This window comes from Microplitis mediator, chromosome 4 (assembly GCF_029852145.1).
Source record: "Microplitis mediator isolate UGA2020A chromosome 4, iyMicMedi2.1, whole genome shotgun sequence".
Classification (NCBI taxonomy): domain Eukaryota; kingdom Metazoa; phylum Arthropoda; class Insecta; order Hymenoptera; family Braconidae; genus Microplitis; species Microplitis mediator.
Window position 1 is genome coordinate 11,032,426 of NC_079972.1, and position 22,609 is coordinate 11,055,034.

The window sequence follows — 22,609 nt, forward strand, 5'->3', positions numbered from 1 at the left end:
AGTAATAGTTACCATAAAATATAATTTATGATTCCCATAATTATGGGAATCACGATCATAGCAGTATAGTAACGATTACCATCTATGAGAACTATTCCCATGAGTATGGTAATCATTACCATAATTCAATTATCATACGGTGTAAGAATTATCACCATAATTATAGGAATTATTTCCATAGTTGCGAAAACTTTTTACAGAAGTTATGGGCGTATATCCCATAACTTCAAGTAATTATTACCATAACATTATAGGTTGATATTTCATTAGCGTACTGTGTGAACAGTTACCATAATTTTCTCTCCATTATTTTCGTATGATTAATTTACATATGATGTATATTTTTATGTTTTCAGGAATCTAGTACACAATTTAAGTTTGACAGACTTGACAGAACAGCAGAGGCTAACGTGGTACTCATCGGAAATAGATGTTAAAATGTGTGTAGTGAAGGGAAAAGATGAGGAAAATTGTCAGAACTATGTGAGGATACTAGCGAAAACTAGCGAATCAAATCTTTTAGTGTGTGCAACAAATGCATTTAAGCCAATGTGCCGTGACTACATTGTACACAGTGGAAATTATACGATGGCAAGTGAGAAGGCGGGTCAAGCATTGTGTCCATATGATCCACAGCAAAATAGTACATTTGTGTATGTCGGCGATGAATTGTACACGGGCACTGTTGCTGACTTTTCGGGGATGGACCCCATTATTTACAGAGAGCCATTGCAAACTGAACAGTATGACTCAATGAGTCTAAATGGTAAATTTACATTATTTTTCATATTTTTTTTTAAATCTCACTACCCTACTTCACAAAACAGTTCTTTTATTTTTTAATAAACTGGAAACTCACTGAATGTAAAATTTAATATTTAGGTCAAGTCAGATTTTAAAATCATTACATAAATCCTCTTTGAATATGAATATTATTAAATATTTATTGAGTATACAAAAAAGTAACATTCAGTTAGCGGAAGAAAAGAAAAATTTATCAAAGTATATGAATATTTTTTGAATAAATTTATTTCATTAACTTTTAGGAATTTTTTTTTTTACCGTTTATTTATTACGTATACTTGAAAGTTTTTTATCAACATATTAATTTTAAAAATTTATATAGTAAATTTTATTTCAATTCATTTGAAATTAATGATTTTATTTTAGAATGAGTATACAGAAAAAATAATCCCTTAGCACTAGAAAAATTTTTCATTATCCATTGAATACAAAAATTTTCTTAGGACTAGAAAAAATTTTTTTTTAATTCATAATTCAAAAATTTTACTGAAGGAACTGAAAAATTTTGCGTCCAAAAATCTTTTTCTGTGTACACGAAAAAAAAATTACAGCTTAATTAATATATATATATATCGGGAATGTATTTTTATTGATATTTTTAATTAATCACTTGATTTAAAAAAAAATCTACCGAGTTCAAGTTTTTTTTTTAAATAAATTACAAGAATTAAAAAAATTTTTTTTTTTGCATTTATTTATTAATTTTTTTCAATAATTTTGATTAAAAAAATGTCTTGAAAGTTTTCATTTATTAGGATTTTCAATTAACTTTTACAAAAATTTTTTTTTAAACACAAACTGGCGGGAAATTTAAATTTTTTCATTTAAAATTAATGTCGTTATAAGTACGTGAACTTTTGAACTTCAGATATTTTTAGAAGCTACTTATCAAGTGTGACATTTATGAGCAACTTTTCTTAAGACCCTGATAAAAATTTAATAGTTGAATTTCCAAGAAAATCTACAATTAGCGCCTACATTTTAAATAATAAATAAAGAAACGCAAGTACCATTTTCTGTCGATTTCCGAGTTTTATAACTGACTTTCACACAATCCATGAAAAAAAAATAGAATCGGATAAAGTTTTTCAAATCAAGCATAAAAAGATGATAAGAGTTTTAAAAAATTCAAAACTTAAATAAAAGTAATTTTGTAAAGTCACTGAAAGTTTTTATTACACAGATTACAGTTCCAAGAATGACGCAGTTATCTGGACAGTAAATTTAAAATATCTGAATTCACACAAGACAGTATCGTAATAACTTTTGAATGATCAGCGAGCGAATAATACCAGCAGCTAATTAGTTTTAATAATTAATGATTAATTTCAAAGGAATTTAATTATTATAATTATAATAAAAATTAATTTTTTTTATTTAAATATTAATGAGGGATAAATGAGAGACGCGAATTTTAGTGTGTGATACTACTATGTGGAAATTCCATGGCTGGTAACTCACTCCAACACTCAACAGCCGCCCAATTAATATGTCGAAAGATAATTAATGTACCCTTATACACTCTCGAAATTAAATGAGTGAAGGGAATTTTAATTTAGTCAGTTAACCGTTATATCGCAGTACCCATAGGGCGAATAATGCAGCCTCCAACTCGCGAGCGATAGAAAACTTTGTCGTTATTTTCAAACTTCCAATCAATTAACTCACTCACATAATTTACACTCGACAGTTTATAATTTCTTGATAAATAAATTCCAAACCAAATTACTCATAATTAATAAATATTTCAAATAAAATATATGCCACGATATTAATATCGGTTTGTCACGACTAAATATCAGTCATAATATCATGTAATATTTTGACGATCTCAATATACAAGCCGGTGATATTTTGTCGTGATATTATAAATGTGATATTTAGTCATATAACTTGCTAAGGAAGGCGATCTCTTTGGGTGTCTATGAGAAGGATCAAAAGTGAGGCCACACGGACAAAAATGGGCTTAAGAAATCTATGAATTTTTACGATATTGTCGACTAAACTTGAAGCAGAAAGTTGCCAACAAATGAATATTATTTGTCTGAATTAGGAATTGTAGTGGAAAATACAAAATTTTTAGAGGCTCATACACACTGAAAAAAAAGTGGTAATACTTTCCATCTTAACGAAGTAACTATTCCCATCTTTACATTTTAATCATTCTCATTCATTTATGTTAACTTTTTCTATCGGAGATGGTAAGCATTCTTATCCGTGATGATAATCATTATTAGAAATGCGAGCGGTCCCTTCATTGACATTTTTTTTGGTCACCGGACAGTCACAGGACTGTCACATGACCGTTTGTTAAATGACGAACCAAGCAAGCGACAATGCTGCCATCTAGTGAATTTCTAACAACTTATCTTAGCATATATCTCACAGATATCTTAGCATATAAATACTAATATTTAATGCTTAAAAGCTATGAATTAAAATATATTTTAGACGATGGTTTAAATAATCAAAATTAATACGAATATTCTCTAAAAGATACAAAAATCATTTATTTAAAAAAAAGATATCGTTATTAACCTTAAATATGAAGCTATATGAAATCTTAAAGATGAAGATGTAATAATACCTCTATTAAATAAAGAAACTTTTGTGATAATAATAATATGATTTATGTCATTTCATATTTATTGTATTTTATTGGTTGAAAGTTATTTTAAAAGATAATTTTAAAATGGTCCATGAAAAAATTATTTTTATTCGACTTTAAAATGATTACCTGTGCAAGCTAAAACTTAAATATCTCGGTAAATTTCGGTAATACAATGATCGACTTCTTTTATAGTGTTTATTTGAGAATAAATTATAATTGAAAATTTTCGTCACAAACGCCTATATAGATGCAAATGACCAAATTCATGACGGTTTTTAATGTGACTGTAAATTGTGCATCAATTCTCCAAAAATGCTTTATTAAAAAATTCTGTCAAAAACGTCTATATAGATGCAAATGACGAAATTTGTGACCGTTTAAAACGTGACGGTTATTCCAGCATTACAGAATTTTTTTTAAATTATGTGACGGTCTTATGACCGTGTTTTAACCGAAAATAAAAATGACGGTCTTTTCGCATCTCTAATCATTCCCTACTGCAAGATGGTAATAGTTAGCAGTTTTTTTTCAGCGTGTAATAATAACTATAGTGCAGCATGGTAATTTTTTGACGATTTAACTTCCTGTTTCAAGTTTGGTCGACAGTAGAATAAAAATTCAGGCAAATAAATCCCATATTTGAATGGATCCAATTTGACACAAAGATATGGTTCATTTGGATGAAATAGTGATTTGTTTATAGTCAATAAATCTGTATTTGAAATTTTTTCAACCAAGATTTGTTAACTATAAACAAATAAATATTTGAATGAAATAAATAATTTTGTTCAGTCAAATAAATCTATTTGTTTGGCTCAAATAAGTTGTTCTCTCAGTGTTCGTACACTTTTTGTCTCCGTTTTTCTATGTGCAAAAGAGTAATTTTGAACTGACATATCTGGTGATAATAAGTGATTATGGTGATTTTTATATTTCCTTTTTTCTCTCCATCAAAAATGGATTATCAATTATTATTAATATTTGATTTTGTATCTTTGATTATTTAGTAATAGTCTTTTTATTATTTTTGTTTTCGGACACCGATAGATTGAGTTATACCAAATATAAATATAAATATTTGTATTTGTCTTTCAAATATTATAGTTGTTATTAACTAACACTTTATATACATTTACACTTTATATTACATTTATAAAATTTCCCAGGGCGTTAAATAAATAAATAAACAAATATTTTTTTATTTTTTAGCTCCAAATTTTGTCAATTCAATGACTCAAGGTGACTTTGTTTATTTTTTCTTCCGAGAGACAGCCGTCGAGTACATTAATTGTGGAAAGGTAAATAAATTATTTTTTAAATTAATATATTCACTGTTTAAAATTATTTAAATCTTCAAGGATAATTGTCATCAATTTTTATGTAATTAAAAAAATTTTCGATCATAAAGCTCACTCTGATGCTTCGCATCATGAGTCGTGCAATTGAAGCATCATCTTTAATAAGAAATCAAGATGTTGAGTTGGATTTCAATTCGAATAATTTTATGTACCTGAAGATCAGAACGTTTTTCGCGCAACGAAAATGAAAAAAATTCGCGTAAATCAACTGTTTGAGGTGACTTAAGAGATAATTGGGGGTGGCTGCAATTTTCGGCTGACATATAAGCATATTGGCAGGGTGTGGAGTATAGGGTGGGAACAATCGAATCGATTGTAGCGCCTGCAGTGGACGAAATACGCGTTAAATCGCACTTGTCTTGTGAATAGTTAAATGAAAGCAATGTTAAAAAATAAGAACAAGTAGTTGTTGTGTTGTTAATTGCAAAAATACTGACAGAAATAGTAATTGCAAGTTTTATACATTTCCATCCATGATATTCATCTTTGGCTAAAAATTATTACGGGGAATTTTTTAAATTACAAATTTTTAACCCAAAGTATTTTTAATTGTTGAGTTTTAAAATTTAAAATTACGAATAATTTAAATCACTTCAATTTCTTTACTTAATGCAAATTAATAATTTTAACTTTGAAAAAATTATAATTATAATTATTTTAACTCATTTGTTATTATGACTATTATTGTTGTTATTATTATTATTACAAGCTAACCTTATGTCGTTCAAAATAATATTTATTTTGTATTTATTAAAATTTTTTATACTTATTTTTTTCAGTACAATCTACTCTATATTTTTCCACCTTTCAAATGTGGTATCACACATATATTTCGCAATCTTTAAAAATTTTAATTATTTGTTTATAAAAACTTTCCGTATTCTCTCTGTGCTTTTTGAGGATGATTTAATGCGGTCGACAGATGTCGTTTTCGTCGCGCACCTTGCCAATATGCTAAAGTGGTCCCAGTAAGAGAATGCACCTCGGAAATTGCCCCCACCACCGAACATTTATGCATTGCGCATGCGCACAGAAAAGTGGGAGAACATTTAACACATAAAACACCCAGAGTGGGAGTAAAAACCGACGACACCCGAGGTGCATTCTCTTGTTGGGATGACAATAAACATTTTGGAAATTTAGATACAGTAGATTTTTTACTTTTCATTTTGTTTTTTTATTTTCGTTTCGCGAAAAACGTTCCGATCTTCAGGTACATATAATTTTTACAATATAGTACTGACTATCTTTTTTTAATTGAAGTTTTTGATAATTGCGAGTTTATTAAAAGTCTGCTATGAAATTTATCGTAATCGAATAATTTGAATTTTTGAGTTACTAGAAAGTTTTCAAATTATTCGATTCGAATCCGATAATTCTGACCAGTTCTCCACTATTTAATTTTTTTTAATAGTGAGCTTAGTTTTTTAAAGTACACTGAGAAAAAAAAATACTATTTTCCAAACAAGAATTTCTTGGTTCAAGAAATCCGTTCAAAATATTTATTTTATTATTATTAATTATCAACTTCTTGAGAAAAGAGCATCAAATTTATTTTTGTTATTATATGAATTTGATATTATATTATGAGTAAACAAAAGAATAGCTTTACTTGAATTAAATAAAAATTATTTCCTTCAATTTTACGAATTCTTGAGACAAAATTATATATTCTCGAAAATTATCAAGAATATATGTTCTTGTATCAGGTAAATATATTCTTAATAAAAGTATTTTTTTTCTCAGTGTAAAACATCTCAAAAATTTAAAAATTATTTGAAAAATTTAAAAGTTCGATTCGATTAAATTTGATGCGAATAATTCGTAAGCTCGAACTATTCGCACATTCTTAACAGTTTGCTTTAAATTTCTATAAAAATTTAAAAACCTTTAATATTTATTTTTCAGGCTGTTTATTCACGAGTTGCAAGAGTTTGTAAATATGACCGCGGTGGTCCACATCGTTTTCGAAATAGATGGACATCATTTCTTAAGTCTCGCCTCAATTGTTCTGTTACTGGAGATTTTCCATTTTACTTCAATGAAATACGTAAATAAATATATAATAAATATATCAAAACATAAACATATATTTTTCAAGGGTCTAGATAAATTTAATCTATAAAACTACTCGAATAATATTTATTTTATAAACTTATTTCATTTCATTCTATTCTATTCTATTCTATTTAATGTTATCTTATAAATTTATTTTCTTCAGAATCAACAACTGATTTAATATCCGGTCAATACGGTAGTGTATCAGCGCAATTGATCTACGGAGCGTTTACAACACCAGTAAACAGTATAAGCGGTTCGGCAGTCTGTGCATTTTCGCTGCAAGACATCTCCGACACGTTTGAAGGCAACTTCAAAGAACAGACGGCGATAAATGCCAATTGGCTGCCGGTCGCCAGTGCCAAAGTACCGGATCCAAGACCTGGACAGTGTGTCAATGACTCTAGAACACTGCCAGATCTTACATTGAACTTTATTAAAACTCATTCGCTGATGGACGAATCCGTGCCAAGTTTCTTCGGCCAGCCCATTGTTATTCGTACAAGTTTTCAGTCAGTATAATTTATATTTATTATCCTCATCATCATTATCATCAGCATTAGCGGCCGTTCATAAAATACGTCACGCAAAACTTTACTTTTTTAGACTCTCTCCTCCCCTTCGTCTCGCTGTCACATTTTCTGCGATTTTCCCTATCAATTTTTTAAATCAATTTTTTTTTCAACAACTAAATTACAAAAAAAAAAAAAACTAAAAATATGCACATGTAGAAAATTTAAAAAACTATAAGTGCAATTTTTTTGAATATTTTTTTTTTATAATTTATCGTCTGGATTAAATTTCAAAAATTATTAGACGTCAGTATCATAAAATTATGATTCTTAAGTTAGCAGGCAATTAGCAATTTTCGGATTTTTTTTTCAACAAATCAATTGCAAACAAACAAAAAATAAAAAAATGCACATGCAGAAAATTTAAAAAACTACCGGTGCAATTTTTTCAGATAATTTTTTTTTTATAATTTACTGTTTAAAAAAAAAATCAAAAAATTATTAGACGTCGGCTAACTTCAGTATCATGAAAAATTTATATATTTACAAATATGAAGCCAGTGACTTTCTATCGTAACAAAAAAATAAAATGTAAAAAAAACCGAGAAGAATTTGCAAAATTGTTTCCTTAGACCTCCTGACCCCCTTGTCACAGTAAGCGACCCCCCATAAGTGCGAACCCATTTTATGAACGGCCGCTTATCATTTCAAATAAATTTAAAAAAATTTTATTTTAAAATATAGTTATAGATTCACTCAGATAGCAGTGGACCCACAAGTAAAAACTCCCGGTGGAAAAACATACGACGTATTATTTATCGGTACAGATAACGGTAAAGTTATAAAAGCGATAAACGCCGATTCCGCGGACTCACATGAGCGGGTGAGTCCGGTTGTGATTGAGGAGATCCAGGCTTTCCCTACTTCGGTGCCCGTCCGTGGAATAAAAGTCGTACGAGCGTCTCAGGCCGGTGATGGTCTCGAAGACGGACGTCTAGTGGTAGTGGCTGACAGTCAAGTCCAGGCATTAAGATTGCATCGCTGCTACAGTGACAGAATACTGTCGTGTGGTGAATGTGTCGCTCTGCAGGATCCTTACTGTGCTTGGGACAAAGAGGAAGGTAAATGTCGGGCACTAGTTGGACCAGCGGCTACCGACGCTGCGAGATTTCTTCAAAGTGTTGCCACTGGAATTCACGCTTCCTGTCCACCCAGTAAATCACTGAGCAAAGATGCCGGCAGTGTCGGAGCTATTTCGGCAAATCAAAATAAATTCCCTCAGGACTCGTCGCCTAACAAAGACGGACAGGAGGGTGAAATAATAAATATAATGCAAGATGAAGAGCCAAATAATTCAGGTGAATTTACTTGACTCTAATTGCATTTTTTATTTTATTTATTTATTTATTTTTTTTTAGCATTTAATATTTAGTCTAAACGGAATTGATAGAGAGCAAACGGGAGAAATAAAAATTTATATATTCAGTATCCAATTTATTGAATTGGATTAATTGATTTGTTTTTATTTGTTTAACGTTTATATTTATTGACATTGTGAATTTTTAGGACCAGAAGTATCAGCGGCAGACTCACCGTTGCCTCAATATTCAGTGGAAACTCTGGTGATGGCAGTTGTTGCTGGTGCGCTGGCGGCGTTATTCGTCGGTTTTATAGCCGGGTATTTGTGTGGTCGCAAATGCCGGAAGGATGAGGATGACAATTTACCCTATCCCGACACCGAGTACGAGTACTTTGAGCAACGTCAGAATGTTAATAGGTCAGTGATTTGTCTTTAAACACACAAACCAGCCATTTAACAGTTTGATAAATGTTAAATCTCTCCGCCATATCAGCAATAAATAAATTAAAATTAATAAAAATTTTTAAATCTTTAAATGCCAACAGTAGATTAGCGCCAGAACCAAAATTGTTGCCTCAAGAAGAAGTGACGTACGCAGAGCCAGTGCTGATGCCGCAGCCTCCAAAAATGCATTCACCGAAAGGTACAATGAGGAAACCGCCGCCAACACCCGCCGAGACGCTGTTCCAGTTTCCCGAAGCGTATGGATTTCGCGGTGGCCCGCGGGACAATTTCGGAACACTGAGATCGTGTCAGGGCACCGACGCATACCGACGTAACGACGGTTTCGCAACGACACGTAGCGTTAAGAAAGTTTATCTCTGAGAAACGAGTGAGGAGGGAGGCGGCCGTCACCGTAGTTTAGGACGGCCAGGAAGAAATCGTCACAATGCGACTTCTGGTCGAAATCGCGGCGTTAATTCCGGTGGTGGACAATCGAGTCGCGGGGAACTGGCTGGTGCAAGGACACTTGAGTCACCCTCCCCGCCGTCCAGTGTCTCGTCAAGTTCGCCATCGCCTCCCTCCTCAACGCCATCACCACCGCCAACGTTATTACCCATGTCTATTAACGACGGGTCTCCACCACCGCCGACACCACCCTGCAGTTTTATATACCGATCATAGTCTTCGCGTAACGGTACTAATATATACGATTATTGTCCAGCACAAACTCGTAACATTTAAAAATATTTATCACCGTTACTCGATCTATAAATATAAATATATATATATACATAATCCACCTCCATCAATTTATATCTATATATATATTTATACATGTTTTCACCATACAGGAAAAACAGGAGGATTAATAACGACAGCGGAAGCTGCAGAATCACCCAGTCACGGGTTTTTAATTATTTTATTTTATTACTGTTTTTATTTTAAATTTTTTCCCCATTAACTCGTGCGCTGTTTAATTGACAAGGACTCATATATATATACGTTGGACTTACTGCGGGTTTATTTGTGCGTGTAGGTGTGTGTGTGTCAGAGAATGCTGTGCAGCTTAATGGTGTGTGCGTGTGTGTTTAATGTATCGTACAGACATTGAGTGTCGTGCATGCTTTAAATTACAGCTGGTGTGTATTTACACTACGGGGAAACTAATATTTTTTATCGAGATGTCTGACTGACGTTACGCGTTACTCGGTCAATTGTACAACGCTACCACTCACTGTGCGACCTATAGCGTTATTTTAATTTAAAAACTGGCAATTTTATTATTTTTTAAACAATTATTTTGCCGGTGATTAACTAAAGATCTCTATTTATATTATTTTATATTTTATACTTAAATATTTAAGTAATTAATTAAGTAAATTTACCTCGTGCTGATAAATTTAGTTTTTTTATTTTACAAAACGATATTATCAAGGCTTCATGTTGATAATAAAATGACAATTAATATCACTATTACTGAAACAATTATAAAAATATAAACATAATTAAACAATTAAACAATTAACAAAGTGTGTTCGCGGGTTGTGTCGTGACTTTGACTGATTAAAAAAAACTAAAACGAAAAAAATCTTTGTCGACAAGCGTCTTTTTTTGCTTATCAACAAATCAGTTAGTTTAATCAATAGAAAAAATATTAAATTTAATGACTAAATAATTTATAATAATAGTTTGTAAGTTGGTAAAAATTTTTTGACGCTACATAATTAGTAGTAAAGTAATTTTTAAAAATATTAATTAATGTTTATTACAATTTAACAAAATAGTATTTCATGATCTCCATTTATTTTATTGATTAAATTTTTTATTATACACTGTAAAAAATCGGAAATGATTACGAATTTTTTTAAAACCAGAATTTACTCCGTCGGAGTTAAAAAAAAAATTACACCGCATATTAAATAGGGACTTTGTTTTTTTAGAGGAGCTATCAAAAAATTCATATGGGAATCGAGCCTAGATTTCTATGGGTTCCCACATGTCGTTTTCGGATAGATTCCCATATGGTTTCCTGTAGAAATCCAGCAGAAATTCTGACATGGGTTTCTATGGAAATCCATATGGGAATCGTATGAATTTCCATGTAGATTTTTACTTCGACTTCCCATGGGAGTCTGCATCATGTCAAAGTCCATATGGGAATTTTCTATGGACTAAGAATTTGACAAATTAACAAAAAGCTTCACGTTATTGATATAAATACCATAAGAAGTATCAAGTTCCTATGGGAATCGAAGTACCGACAATTTTCTCCAGATTTTCCATACAAGAATCCAACTACCCATAGATTCTTATATAAATCCATACACTTCTCTATTAATTCCTATGGATTCTTACATAAATCGATAATTTTCTATATGGATTCCTATGCAAACCCCCATAGATTTTTTTGATAGAAGTAATTTGAATCCGCGTTCACTCCGACGGAGTTTTAATATTAAAATCAACTCTCCTTCGGAGTAAATTTAACTCCGGGGGATGAAATAAAAAAAGTCATCCGCTCGTATTCACTCCAGATTTAATCCGCTAATTTTTTACAGTGAATTTATCCTCATTTTAAATTATCACGTCATATTTTATTCACTTGACTAAATCTTACTACATATGGTATGAAAATAAAGCGGCAGTAAATCGCCGTAGTAAAAAAGAAAAGAATAAATTTTAATGCACGTCCGTTGGCAATAAAGTCAATAAGTCAATTACACGCATTATTTTTGCTTATGACGATATTTGTCGTCGGACTTATTGTCGTGTTATTGAATACACAACAACGCTAGTCTTTATATCCAATTAAATTCACTGTCATAAATAAATAACTTCTAAAAAAAAATACTAAATATTAATACTCGTCAATAATACCAAATATATAGAGAATAAAAGCCTGATTTATTTTTATATTAATTAAATTGTTTAATATTTGAAGATGAAATTTTTTATACGAACAAAAAAAAAAGAAAATAATAATGGAGGTCATGATTTTATTTAAATATTAAGTTATAATTGCTATTATTAATATTATTATTATTATAATTATAATAAATAATTGAGAATAATACATAAATTATAAAACAGTGTTAATTAATTTAAATGAAACGTAGACTGCGCCGTTCAAGTTGAGAACACATGATGACTTGTTAATTAAAATCAACAGTTGAGTTTTAGTTTTGTGAATTACAAAAACTGATTAAATAATTAATAATATATTAGTTTAAATATACGCCTTTGTACTCGCAAATACGTAATGACAATTAATTCGAATGATGAGAAAAAACTAAACAGGAATTTAAATTAATACCAAAAATAATTAAAAGGATTAACAATAAGAGATTGAGATAAAGAGTAAGAGTAAGAGTAAGAATAGGAGTAGGAGTAGAAGGTGGAAAAAAAGGCTTTTATGTATATAATTACATATTTAAACAGTAATGGCAGTTAAAGTTATGTATGAATGGTAAATTGATATCCCTAGTGGAGCTGAATTATGATAAATTACGGTATTTACCGTAAATTACCGTATTTTGCAGTAAAATACTAGATTATTACGGCAAATTTGCCGCATGTTACGGTTATTTGCTGTAAATTATGGCAATTAACTCTGATCTACGGTATTTTTACCGTAAAACGGTACGATATTTCACTCTACGGTAAAATTCCGCACTTTTACCGTAAAATGTCGCAGGGCGGCCGTAAATTTATGATAAATTGCCAGGTTTCAGGGTAAAATACCGTAATTTTACAGCAAATCTGCATGTCTACGATAAAGTGTCGTAATTTTACCGACCTTTTACGGTAAAATACCGCGCGGTTGCCGTAAATTACCGCAGGATTGCCGCAAATTTACTATAAATTACTGTATTTTTACCTTAAATACTTCAATTACCGTAAAATACCGCAATTAATTCTGATTTGCGGCATTTTCACTGTAAAACAGTACGACACTCTACGGTAAAATACCGTAATTTTGCAGTAAATCCGCACATTTACGATAAAATGCCGCAATTTTACTGCGCCTTTACCGTAAATTATCCTAGGATTGTCACAAATTTACGGTAAATTACTGTATCTTTACCTTAAATCCCACAATTACCGTAAAGTACCGAAAAATCGCCGCAAATTGACGGTAAACTTCCGGAACTTTACCGTAACAATGCCGCAATTTATCTCAAATACTGAAATTTACTGTAAAATACCGTATTTTACTACAATTCTTCCGAATACCATAAATTTGTGTACTTACCATAATTTACCATAATTCAGATCCACCAGGGATATAAAGTAATCGATAATTAATTAAAATCAGTGCATCTATTTGCGAGAAAGCCTGATGGCGTGTGTAGAAAAAAACCAGAAATCTATCGTAAAGTGCTTCTTATTTCAGTGTGTTTAGAAGTAACGCGTATGTGATATATTCTATATATATATATTATGATTATGACTATGAGGATAATGATTACGATGAGATATTTTCTAGACAATGGGTTAAGATAGGAGTGGAAGTCGTGGGTGTCTTTACTATTAAATTTAATTAATTAATTATTAAATAATAATAATAATAATAATAATAATAATAATAATAATGCTCTCTCTCTACACAGGCGATAACAAGCTCTTTTGTTCACAAATAAAATCCAAACGTTAATAGTAATAATAATAATTAATTAATAATAACGTAATTGTAGTTAGACGTTGAGGATTTTAAAAATAAATTGTGCCATTTGCACGTTAATAAAACGTGTATATGTTGTGTAATTTTTAAAAATACCAAGTTGTAAAACAATTTGAGTATTTGGTTTTCCATAAATAAATTAGTCGTGATAATAATGATTTAATCTTTAAGTAGTTTGTGTGGGCGTACTTGTAACTCTTAAATTATATATATATGTTAATTTATTACCCTACTAATTATATTAAATAGTAGTTTGTAATTTACGATTACAACAATCGTATTAAAACCAAAAAATTTATACTCATAAGTAAATATATTTTTTTTTATTTCCTTAGTTAAATTTCTAATAAAAAAAATTAATGAATATTTTAATTTAATTATAATTAATGTAATTATTATTAATTTGATAAGTAAAAGTTGTTAATAAATTAAAAAAGTTAAAATTTAAGTTTGTGAAAAATGAAAACCCACAATTCTACTTAAAGTTTAATGCAACAAAAGGGAAACTTAAAAATTTATTTAAAATAAAAGTAGATTCACTAAAGAATCACCGAGAGTGCCACATTGGATGTGAATTTTTAAAGCTAAATAATAAAATTTCTCAAGGTTAATTAATATTAAACGAGAACCCAACGATGGTTTAAAAAAAAAAATAATGAAAAAGATAAATAAAATAAAAAATAGTTTGTCGGGAGTTTTCGCTAAGCGTATTCTTACTCAAACTCACTAAAATCTTTGTCACTCGTTAAATATAATAAACTTGTACAACAAACTCGATGGTAAACATTGAAGATTAAAATAAAAATAAAAGTTTAAGTGGAAAAAAATGAAAATAAATAAAAAGTTTTTCTCATTAACGCACTGAGTTTGTGAACAATCGAACTTGAATAATGTCCGACTATTACACGCACATTCAAACTTACTCACTTACACGCATTTAATTATACAACTTTTATTATACGATAATTATGGCAAGGCATCAGTTGCCTACAATTTTTTTGCCGATTGTATCAAATGCCTACAATATTTTTTCGTACATAATAAATGCATACTGCACAGTTTCTTACTGCTCAGTTACCTACCAAACTCTATTGCCTACAGTTTTATTGCCTACAAAAATAAAAAATATGAACATATAAATGAATGTGTTTTCAATCATTAATTGTATTGAGTTGAATTATACACAAATTTTTTAAAAAATTTTTTAATAATTTATCATATTTGTAATAAAAATTTAATATTCAAAATTTCAACTAGTTTTTGAATTTAAATTTGAATTTAAATCGAATGATTTAAAAATACACACAAAAAAAATTATGCAGCAGGGATCAGACAAATTTAAAATTATTAATAAATCGAGTAAATAATTAATAAAATAAAATATTTAAAAAATTCGCATTTAAAAAATTTTGAAATTAATATGTGCACTTTTTATAAATATTTTTTTTTAAATTATTTACCCTATTTATTTATAATTTTAAATTTGTCTGATGTCTGCTACGTTCACACTCGTAAAAAAGGAAGGTATCAAATGCCTACAATATTTTTTGGTACATCATAAATGCATACTGCTCAGTTTCTTACTGCTCGGTTGCCTACCAAATTTTATTGCCTACAGTTCTATTGCCTACAAAAATAAAAAATATGAACATATAAATGAATATGTTTTCAATCATTAACAATGTTAATTAATTTTTAATCTGATAGAAAACTTAATGAAGTTTCCAGTTAATATTGTGAAAACTACCGTGGTTCTGATATTTTTCAGATCATCTGAGTTTTTTTTTTTTTTTTTAAATGATCGGTCCTGAATATTCATCATTTCTCATCAATAAGTACTTGATTTTCTTAGCAAATAAATCAGAAGCTTCTCTACATTAATCAGGTATTTCTCTGATGGGTACACAGTTGAATAGTAATCAATTGGACATCATAAAATATTTTTTTAGTAGGCAATAGAACAGTCTGCAATAAATTTTGTATGTAATTAAAGTATGTATTTTTTATTTTTGTGGGCAATAAAGTTTGGTAGGCAACTGATTAGTAAGAAACTGAGCAGTATGCATTTATTATGTACGAAAAAATATTGTAGGCATTTGATACAATCGGCAAAAAAATTGTAGGCATCTGATGCCTTCCCAATTATTTTTATTTTTTATTTAATTTTCAAATTTTAAATTTTTTTAAATGACTAAAATTGAAGCTCGTTACCGACACCTCCCAAAAAATGAATTTAAAAAGACTGACAAAAACCTCAACGAGCTTTGAAAATTTTTTTTATTGCAATCGTTTTTTTATTACAAATTTAAAAAAAAAAACATGACTACAAATAACCCGCGTACACTTTTTTTTTACCAATAGTACAAATTTTTTATCTTGTTATTTATTATTAAGTTTTAAACAAAATAATTTTTTTCATACAAATACTCAGTACCCAGACATTAAAAAGTAATAAAAAATTTTCAAATTTTTTATTTACTAATTTTTGAAAATTTCCAGTGGTAAAAAAAATGATACTGAGTTAGCGGACGTTTAATAATTTTTGAATTTTATTTAAAACGATAAATTACAAAAAAAAAAAAAATATTTAAAAAAAATGCACTTATAGATTTTTAAATTTGCTACACGTGCATTTTTTTAGATTTTTTTTTTTGTAATTTATTCGTTGAAAAAAAAATCCGAAAACTTTTAATTGTCTGCTGACTTCAGTCATAAAAAATTGTAATTTTAAAAATAATTGTTGACAGCGGTGACATGTGTATAGACTTTTTAAAACTAATTAATAATTAATAATTAAAAAAAAAATTATCATCATAATCACAATTTAGTCAGCCTGCAGTCTAAGGGTCGGTCGGTCGGTCGTAAAAAAAATTAAAACTTTGAATGTAAAAAAAAAAATCAATGAATAATGGGATGAAATTAGGCCATGAAATATGACATTTTGAATATTGGATATATGAAATATAATAGTTGACACTTATTGAATTCGTATGAGAATTAATAATCACGTGGGGTTCGAAGTTGGGGGCTGGATGTTGGAGCCATTGGGGTTGGGCTCGCGGTGGGTAAAGAGAAAACTGGGATAGGACACATAAACCTGCCATTATTTTTAATTGACTACTTCCTCATCTTGGTTATTACTAGTGCCAGAAAGTTTGTTCAATGTATACTCGTTAAATAATTATTACAGCGGCTGATTGTACAATGTACTGATGCATTGTTAAAATTTACATTTAACATTCTATTTCGTTAGTTAACTAATTAAAACTTTAACAACGTGTTTTGTTGATTCATTTTTAACAATTCGTTTAACCCTTCTTTTAATTAATATTTTATTTTTATTATTTAATAAACGCAGTGTTTAAATAACCGGGTAATTTATTCATTTCGAAATTAAAAAAATTTCATTATCGTTTTTTATTGTTAATTAAATAATTAATTTTTCACCAGTAGGTTAATTTTTATTTCATTTTCTGGCTCTAGTTATTGAGGCTAAAAATAATTAGTTTTTTAAAATTAAATATTGGAGGAAATTAATAAATTAATTGTTGAAAAAAATTGAAAAATGTCGAGATCGATTTATTGATTAATGAAAATAAACTCAGGCATGATACCAAAGATATTTAAATTGTAAAAAAAGTAGACCGTTGTAATTGTGAGTTATTGTTAGAGTCGCACAAAGCGGTATTTCAATCCGATGAAGAAGTGACCCCTTGCACAACTTTTATTAAAAAAAAAAATGATATAAATGAACGAGAAGAACTTTGATAAGTTAACAAGAACCACAGCAACGACAAGAACAACAGCTGACACGTACACATGACATGCACAAAAAGTAAAACAATTTAATCAGAGGTCCATTAACATATGTTAACGTTTTAATTATTCTGTCGATAACACCGTCGGGGGACACTTGCTTTAAATTATGGCCCATTTTTTTATTGAATTGAAACAATCTATGTTATTGAGACTTTTTATTCACTTTAATTATTACACTTATTCATTTTTTATTTTATTATTGGAATCATTTTTAGTAAATTGTCTCAATAAAAATTAGTTTTTGCTCATAAAAGTCCGAAAACTCAGGGAAATTTTTTTTTTAATAAAAAAAAAATTAATGATTTGAGAAAACAAAATTATTTTGATTAAAAAATTTAATTGAATGAATCACCAAATAAAAAAATATCTATTTTAAAAAATTGATGATTAAAATTTTCAAAATAATTTCATTGGTTGTGTCTACAACTTCAACATATTTTTTATTTTTAATAAAAAATCCGTTTTTACTCACAATATGATTGATAATTGAAGTTATCCGTCATCTAATAATCTTTTGATTTTTTTTCCAAGCGATAAATTATGAAAACAAAATTTTGAAAAAATTACACCTGTAGTTTTTCGAATTTTCTACATGTGCATATTTTTATATTTTTCTTTTTTTTCGTTACCTGGTTCATTGAAAAAAAAATCCAAAAATTTTTGATTGTCTGTCAACTTCATTATACTGAATTTAGCCGACGTCTAATAATTTTTGGATTTGTTTTCCAAGCGATAAATTATAGAAAAAAATTTTGAAAAAATTGCACCTGTAGTTTTTTGAATTTTCTACATGTGCATATTTTAATTTTTTTTTTTTTTGTAATTGGTTGAAATAAAACCCGAAAATTGTTGATCTTCCATCAATATCAGAATCATAAAATTTAAATAAAAAAAATGACCCTGAGTTTTCAATGAGCATCAATAAAAAAAATAAAAAATCGGCATTATTTAATTTGAATAACACGTGAGTTGTATATGTATTTATAGAGAGATTTAGTCGGTTATAATAAATAATAAATATGAATGGTTAAGGATTAAATATAGACAGGCTCCTTTTCCTTATCGGAGCTTATAGAAAATACTGTATAATGTATGAGAACGTAATTGATTATGATGATGAGAATTATAGATATAAGTAGGTGATTAGCAAAAAAAAAAATTATTAATGAATTAAAATTAACAATTGGTATGTAGAGTCGCTTATAACGTATAAATATATAAATATATATTATATATTATTATTATTATTAATAATATAATATTATAACTTTTTATAAATATATTTTTCCGTCGGAGTCTAGCCTAAGTAGAGGAAAACATACACAGTTACAATTATATATATATTAATTATTAAGTTATCTAACTGATCTGTATATTTAAACAAAAGATCTAGTGTTAATTCATCATTTAAGCGTAATAGTTTTATAAGTTAGGCAAGTTGTACGAATTGTAAGTCATTTTAAATAAAAATATTAAATATTTAACAAATTAGTACCTAATGTTAATTAGAGTTGATTACACGTTTATTTATTTTTTGTCAATTAACTTTTTATTTTTATTTTCTATCATTTTCAAAAATTACCTGTCATTTTTTTTTCAATTAAGAAAAAGTGTTGATGCAAAAATTTAATTGACAAAAAATAAATATGTGCACGTGGTTGTAAATCGAATATTTAAATTAAGAACTCATTTGCCTGCCATTCAAATCTGGCACACGTTGATAATGTTTTTCCCTGTCCCTTTTGTTTATAAAAAATGAATAAAAATATTGAAAAAAAAAAAAAAAAATAGGGCTAATGCATGTGAAGAGTGAAATAGATAATGAGTGAGTTTAAATTTATTTTAATTTTTAATAAAAAATTAAAAGTTATCAACGATTTAAATAAATTGTAATGTAATTAAATATGTATTTTGCTTCTTCCTAATACAGTGCCGTTCATGCTATTTTTTACTGTAAAAACAAATAAAAATAAAAATAAAAATAATTAAGAATTTATTATATAGGTGAAGATTTGAAAACAATGGGCTGAGTCCTGGCATGTGTTAATGTTGCTAAATCAGCCATGTGTAATTGAGAGTGATCTGAATGCGACTCTGGTTAAAGTAAAAAAAAAAAAAAAAAATTATTGAGAAACAGAATTTTCTTTTTAATTTTAAGTGTGAGCGCAAATACTTTTAATTTATTAAGAAAAAAATCAGATGCGCATCAAAAATTCCTGACACTGACATTTATTCAAATTTGAATATAATTGAAAAGAAAAAATATATATGAATGTAATAAGGAAATAGTTTTATTTTTTTAAGGGCCAGAGTCGGCATTTGACATGAGCGCGTTAAAAATTTTCATTAAAAAAAAATTATTACGCCCGGGAAAAGATAATTTTGAGTTACGGAGACCGTAATTTAAAAAAGGCAATTTATCGTACTGTAAAAAATTTTAAATTTTTATTTGAAAAAACTTTGAGCCTTAAAAAAAATTGAGATCTAAGATCTTAATTAATTTGAATTTATTGATATAAATATGACTCGTTACATAAAATATTTTTTCCCGAGTGTTCTAATTATTAAAGTACTGGAATTTTTTTTTATTTACTTCGATAGATCTTTGAAAAAAAATTAAAAATATAAACTATTGAACTGTAAAAATAAAATTTTGAAGATTTAAAAAAATTTCAAATCTATGCAGATCTCAATGAATTTCATTAGATCTAAATTATAATTTTCTGGTATAAATATGATACGATGATGGATAAAAAAAAGACGGAAATTACCAAGTAGTTGACAGTAGGCTGAGGTAGAGATCGCGTCTTTTTAAAAAGTAAATTTTGATTGATAAATTAATGAATAAATAAACATATAAAATATAACGCAAAAAGATAAATTAGTGATTTACTGTGGCTGATTAATAGAATGAATGCTGCTGACATAGGAAAGATAATTGACAGTACAGAGCATAGTGGGATTTGAGAATCCTGATTAAAATAAATAAATAATCTTAAATAAATCCGCTTACGTTGCTTTGTAATTAAAATTATTAATTCATTGTTTTCTACCAATTAACAATATTTTTATGTTTAATAATTATAATATTAATTATAATTATAAGTAATTGTAAATACTCATTCATTTTTTAAATCCATTTTAAATACTTAATAATAAATGCAATTTTTTTTTATTAGAATTTACGTAAAAAAAATTTTAAAAAAATCCAATAATTCTTGACATTCCAATAATTCCCATGTTAACAAATAAACTCGTTTCCAAAACAAGTTGATATTTTTAATATAAAATAATTATTAAATTTATGTAATTATCATTTAATTATTTAATTTTTTAACAAAAAATATGTAATTTAAATAAATATGTAATAGAATTTTATAATATTTTTTAATGTAATCGCACAACGTGATGTAATACTGCCTCTGCTTTTACCGAAAATTATATCGCAAATTACGTAAATATTTTGTTGGTAATTAATATTTAATTACATAAATAAATGCGCACGTAAACAAAATTATTATTTTTTACTTTATTTTATGTAACAGCATTTAAGGGAGAAACGAGTCTGAGATACAAAAAAAAAGATATTTTTGTGATTTTTTTTTTCAGAGTACCTTCGATATTAAAATTTTTAAAATATGTGACACTATTAAGCATCATTCCAAGAATATTCTCCTAAATTTTCATTAAAAAATATTGAAAAATAAGCCAGTGGTAGAAGGAAGAGACGAGTCACCTCAAAAAAAAATCTTCATGCAATAGGCAGGATAACTCATGACTGCCTCATTTGAAATCCAAAAACCAAAAGTATTTCTTTAGTACATAAGTTTATCTCGGATTTGAACGAAGGAATAAACAAAATATTCATTTTGGAATTTTTGGTAAACGTGCAATTATAAAACTCTGATTTTTGCCAAAAATTGTTCTTTTTATTTAATTAAAAAATAAGTAGTCATTTAAGAAAAAACCTTTGTTCAAATCTAAGATAAACTTATGTACTAAAGAAATCTTTTTAGTTTTGTTATTTCAGATGAGGCAGTCATGAGTTATCCTGCCTACGTCATGGAGACTTTTTTTTCATGTGACTCGTCTCTCCCCACTACCACAGGCTTATTTTTCAATATTTTTTAATGAAAATTTAGCAGAATATTTTTGGAATAATGCTTAAAAATGTCACAAATTTTAAGAATTTTCGTAACGAAAATACTCCAAAAAAAATCACAAAAATATGCTCATTTTTTTTATCTCAGAGTTTCCCCCCTTAATTTTCACCAACAAAATTTAATAATTTAATTATTAAATTTAAAAAGATCAAGATTTATTTAAAATCTTGAGACTTAAGAAGACAGTTTTCATTATCCGGATATTTAATGTCTAATTGGATAAATAATATAAATATTAATAATAATAATAATGATAATGATAATGATAATTTCTAAGTAAAACGTGCGCTTGATAGAATGTATAATTTATAGAGCGAGTACTAAATTGAATCAACAAATAATTTTTGGCGCGAAAGTTTGGATGACTGATTAAATTACAAATAATATTAAATAAAATTGAGATTTTAAAATCCGAGTGTTAGTGATAAAAAAAAATTAAAATTAAAAAAAAATATGGAATGATTGTAAAGTCGGAAGACATTTAAAACCGGCGGACTGCTGTTCATAGTGCCCTGTTATAGCGGGTTCCCTGGGCAGAGATCTAGAGATAAATAATTAAAAATTATAAAAATATAAAATAAAATAAAATTTTCGTCCATCACCTGCAAGTGTGTGTTGATTGAACGAGCGAACCGAGCCATCTCCCTTTTATTGCGACTAGTTGTTATTTAAAATAATAAAATAAAGAGAGAGAGCGAGAGAGAATGGAAGAAAAAATGGACACTTTTTAAATGGGTGATAAAATATATCAAGATCTTTATTTAAATTATTGGACGATAATCGGTAATTAAATAAAATA

At 28.1% G+C, this 22,609-nt stretch overlaps 1 protein-coding gene across 2 annotated transcripts in view; it reads left to right on the forward strand.

The window, feature by feature from the left end:
• The window catches only part of LOC130666268 (semaphorin-1A), an 87,046-nt gene extending 64,677 nt beyond the window's left edge, over positions 1–22,369 (forward strand). The window contains exons 3-9 of one of the 2 annotated variants that reach the window (XM_057467091.1): positions 357–766; positions 4,625–4,713; positions 6,682–6,823; positions 6,995–7,343; positions 8,088–8,701; positions 8,910–9,120; positions 9,249–22,369. In XM_057467091.1, coding sequence (XP_057323074.1) covers positions 357–766; positions 4,625–4,713; positions 6,682–6,823; positions 6,995–7,343; positions 8,088–8,701; positions 8,910–9,120; positions 9,249–9,528 — 2,095 coding nt within the window. In that variant the 3' untranslated portion in view covers positions 9,529–22,369. The remainder of the gene's footprint in view (positions 1–356; positions 767–4,624; positions 4,714–6,681; positions 6,824–6,994; positions 7,344–8,087; positions 8,702–8,909; positions 9,121–9,248) is intronic. The other variant, XM_057467092.1, reaches the window with a different exon arrangement.
• The last annotated feature ends 240 nt before the right edge of the window (positions 22,370–22,609 follow it).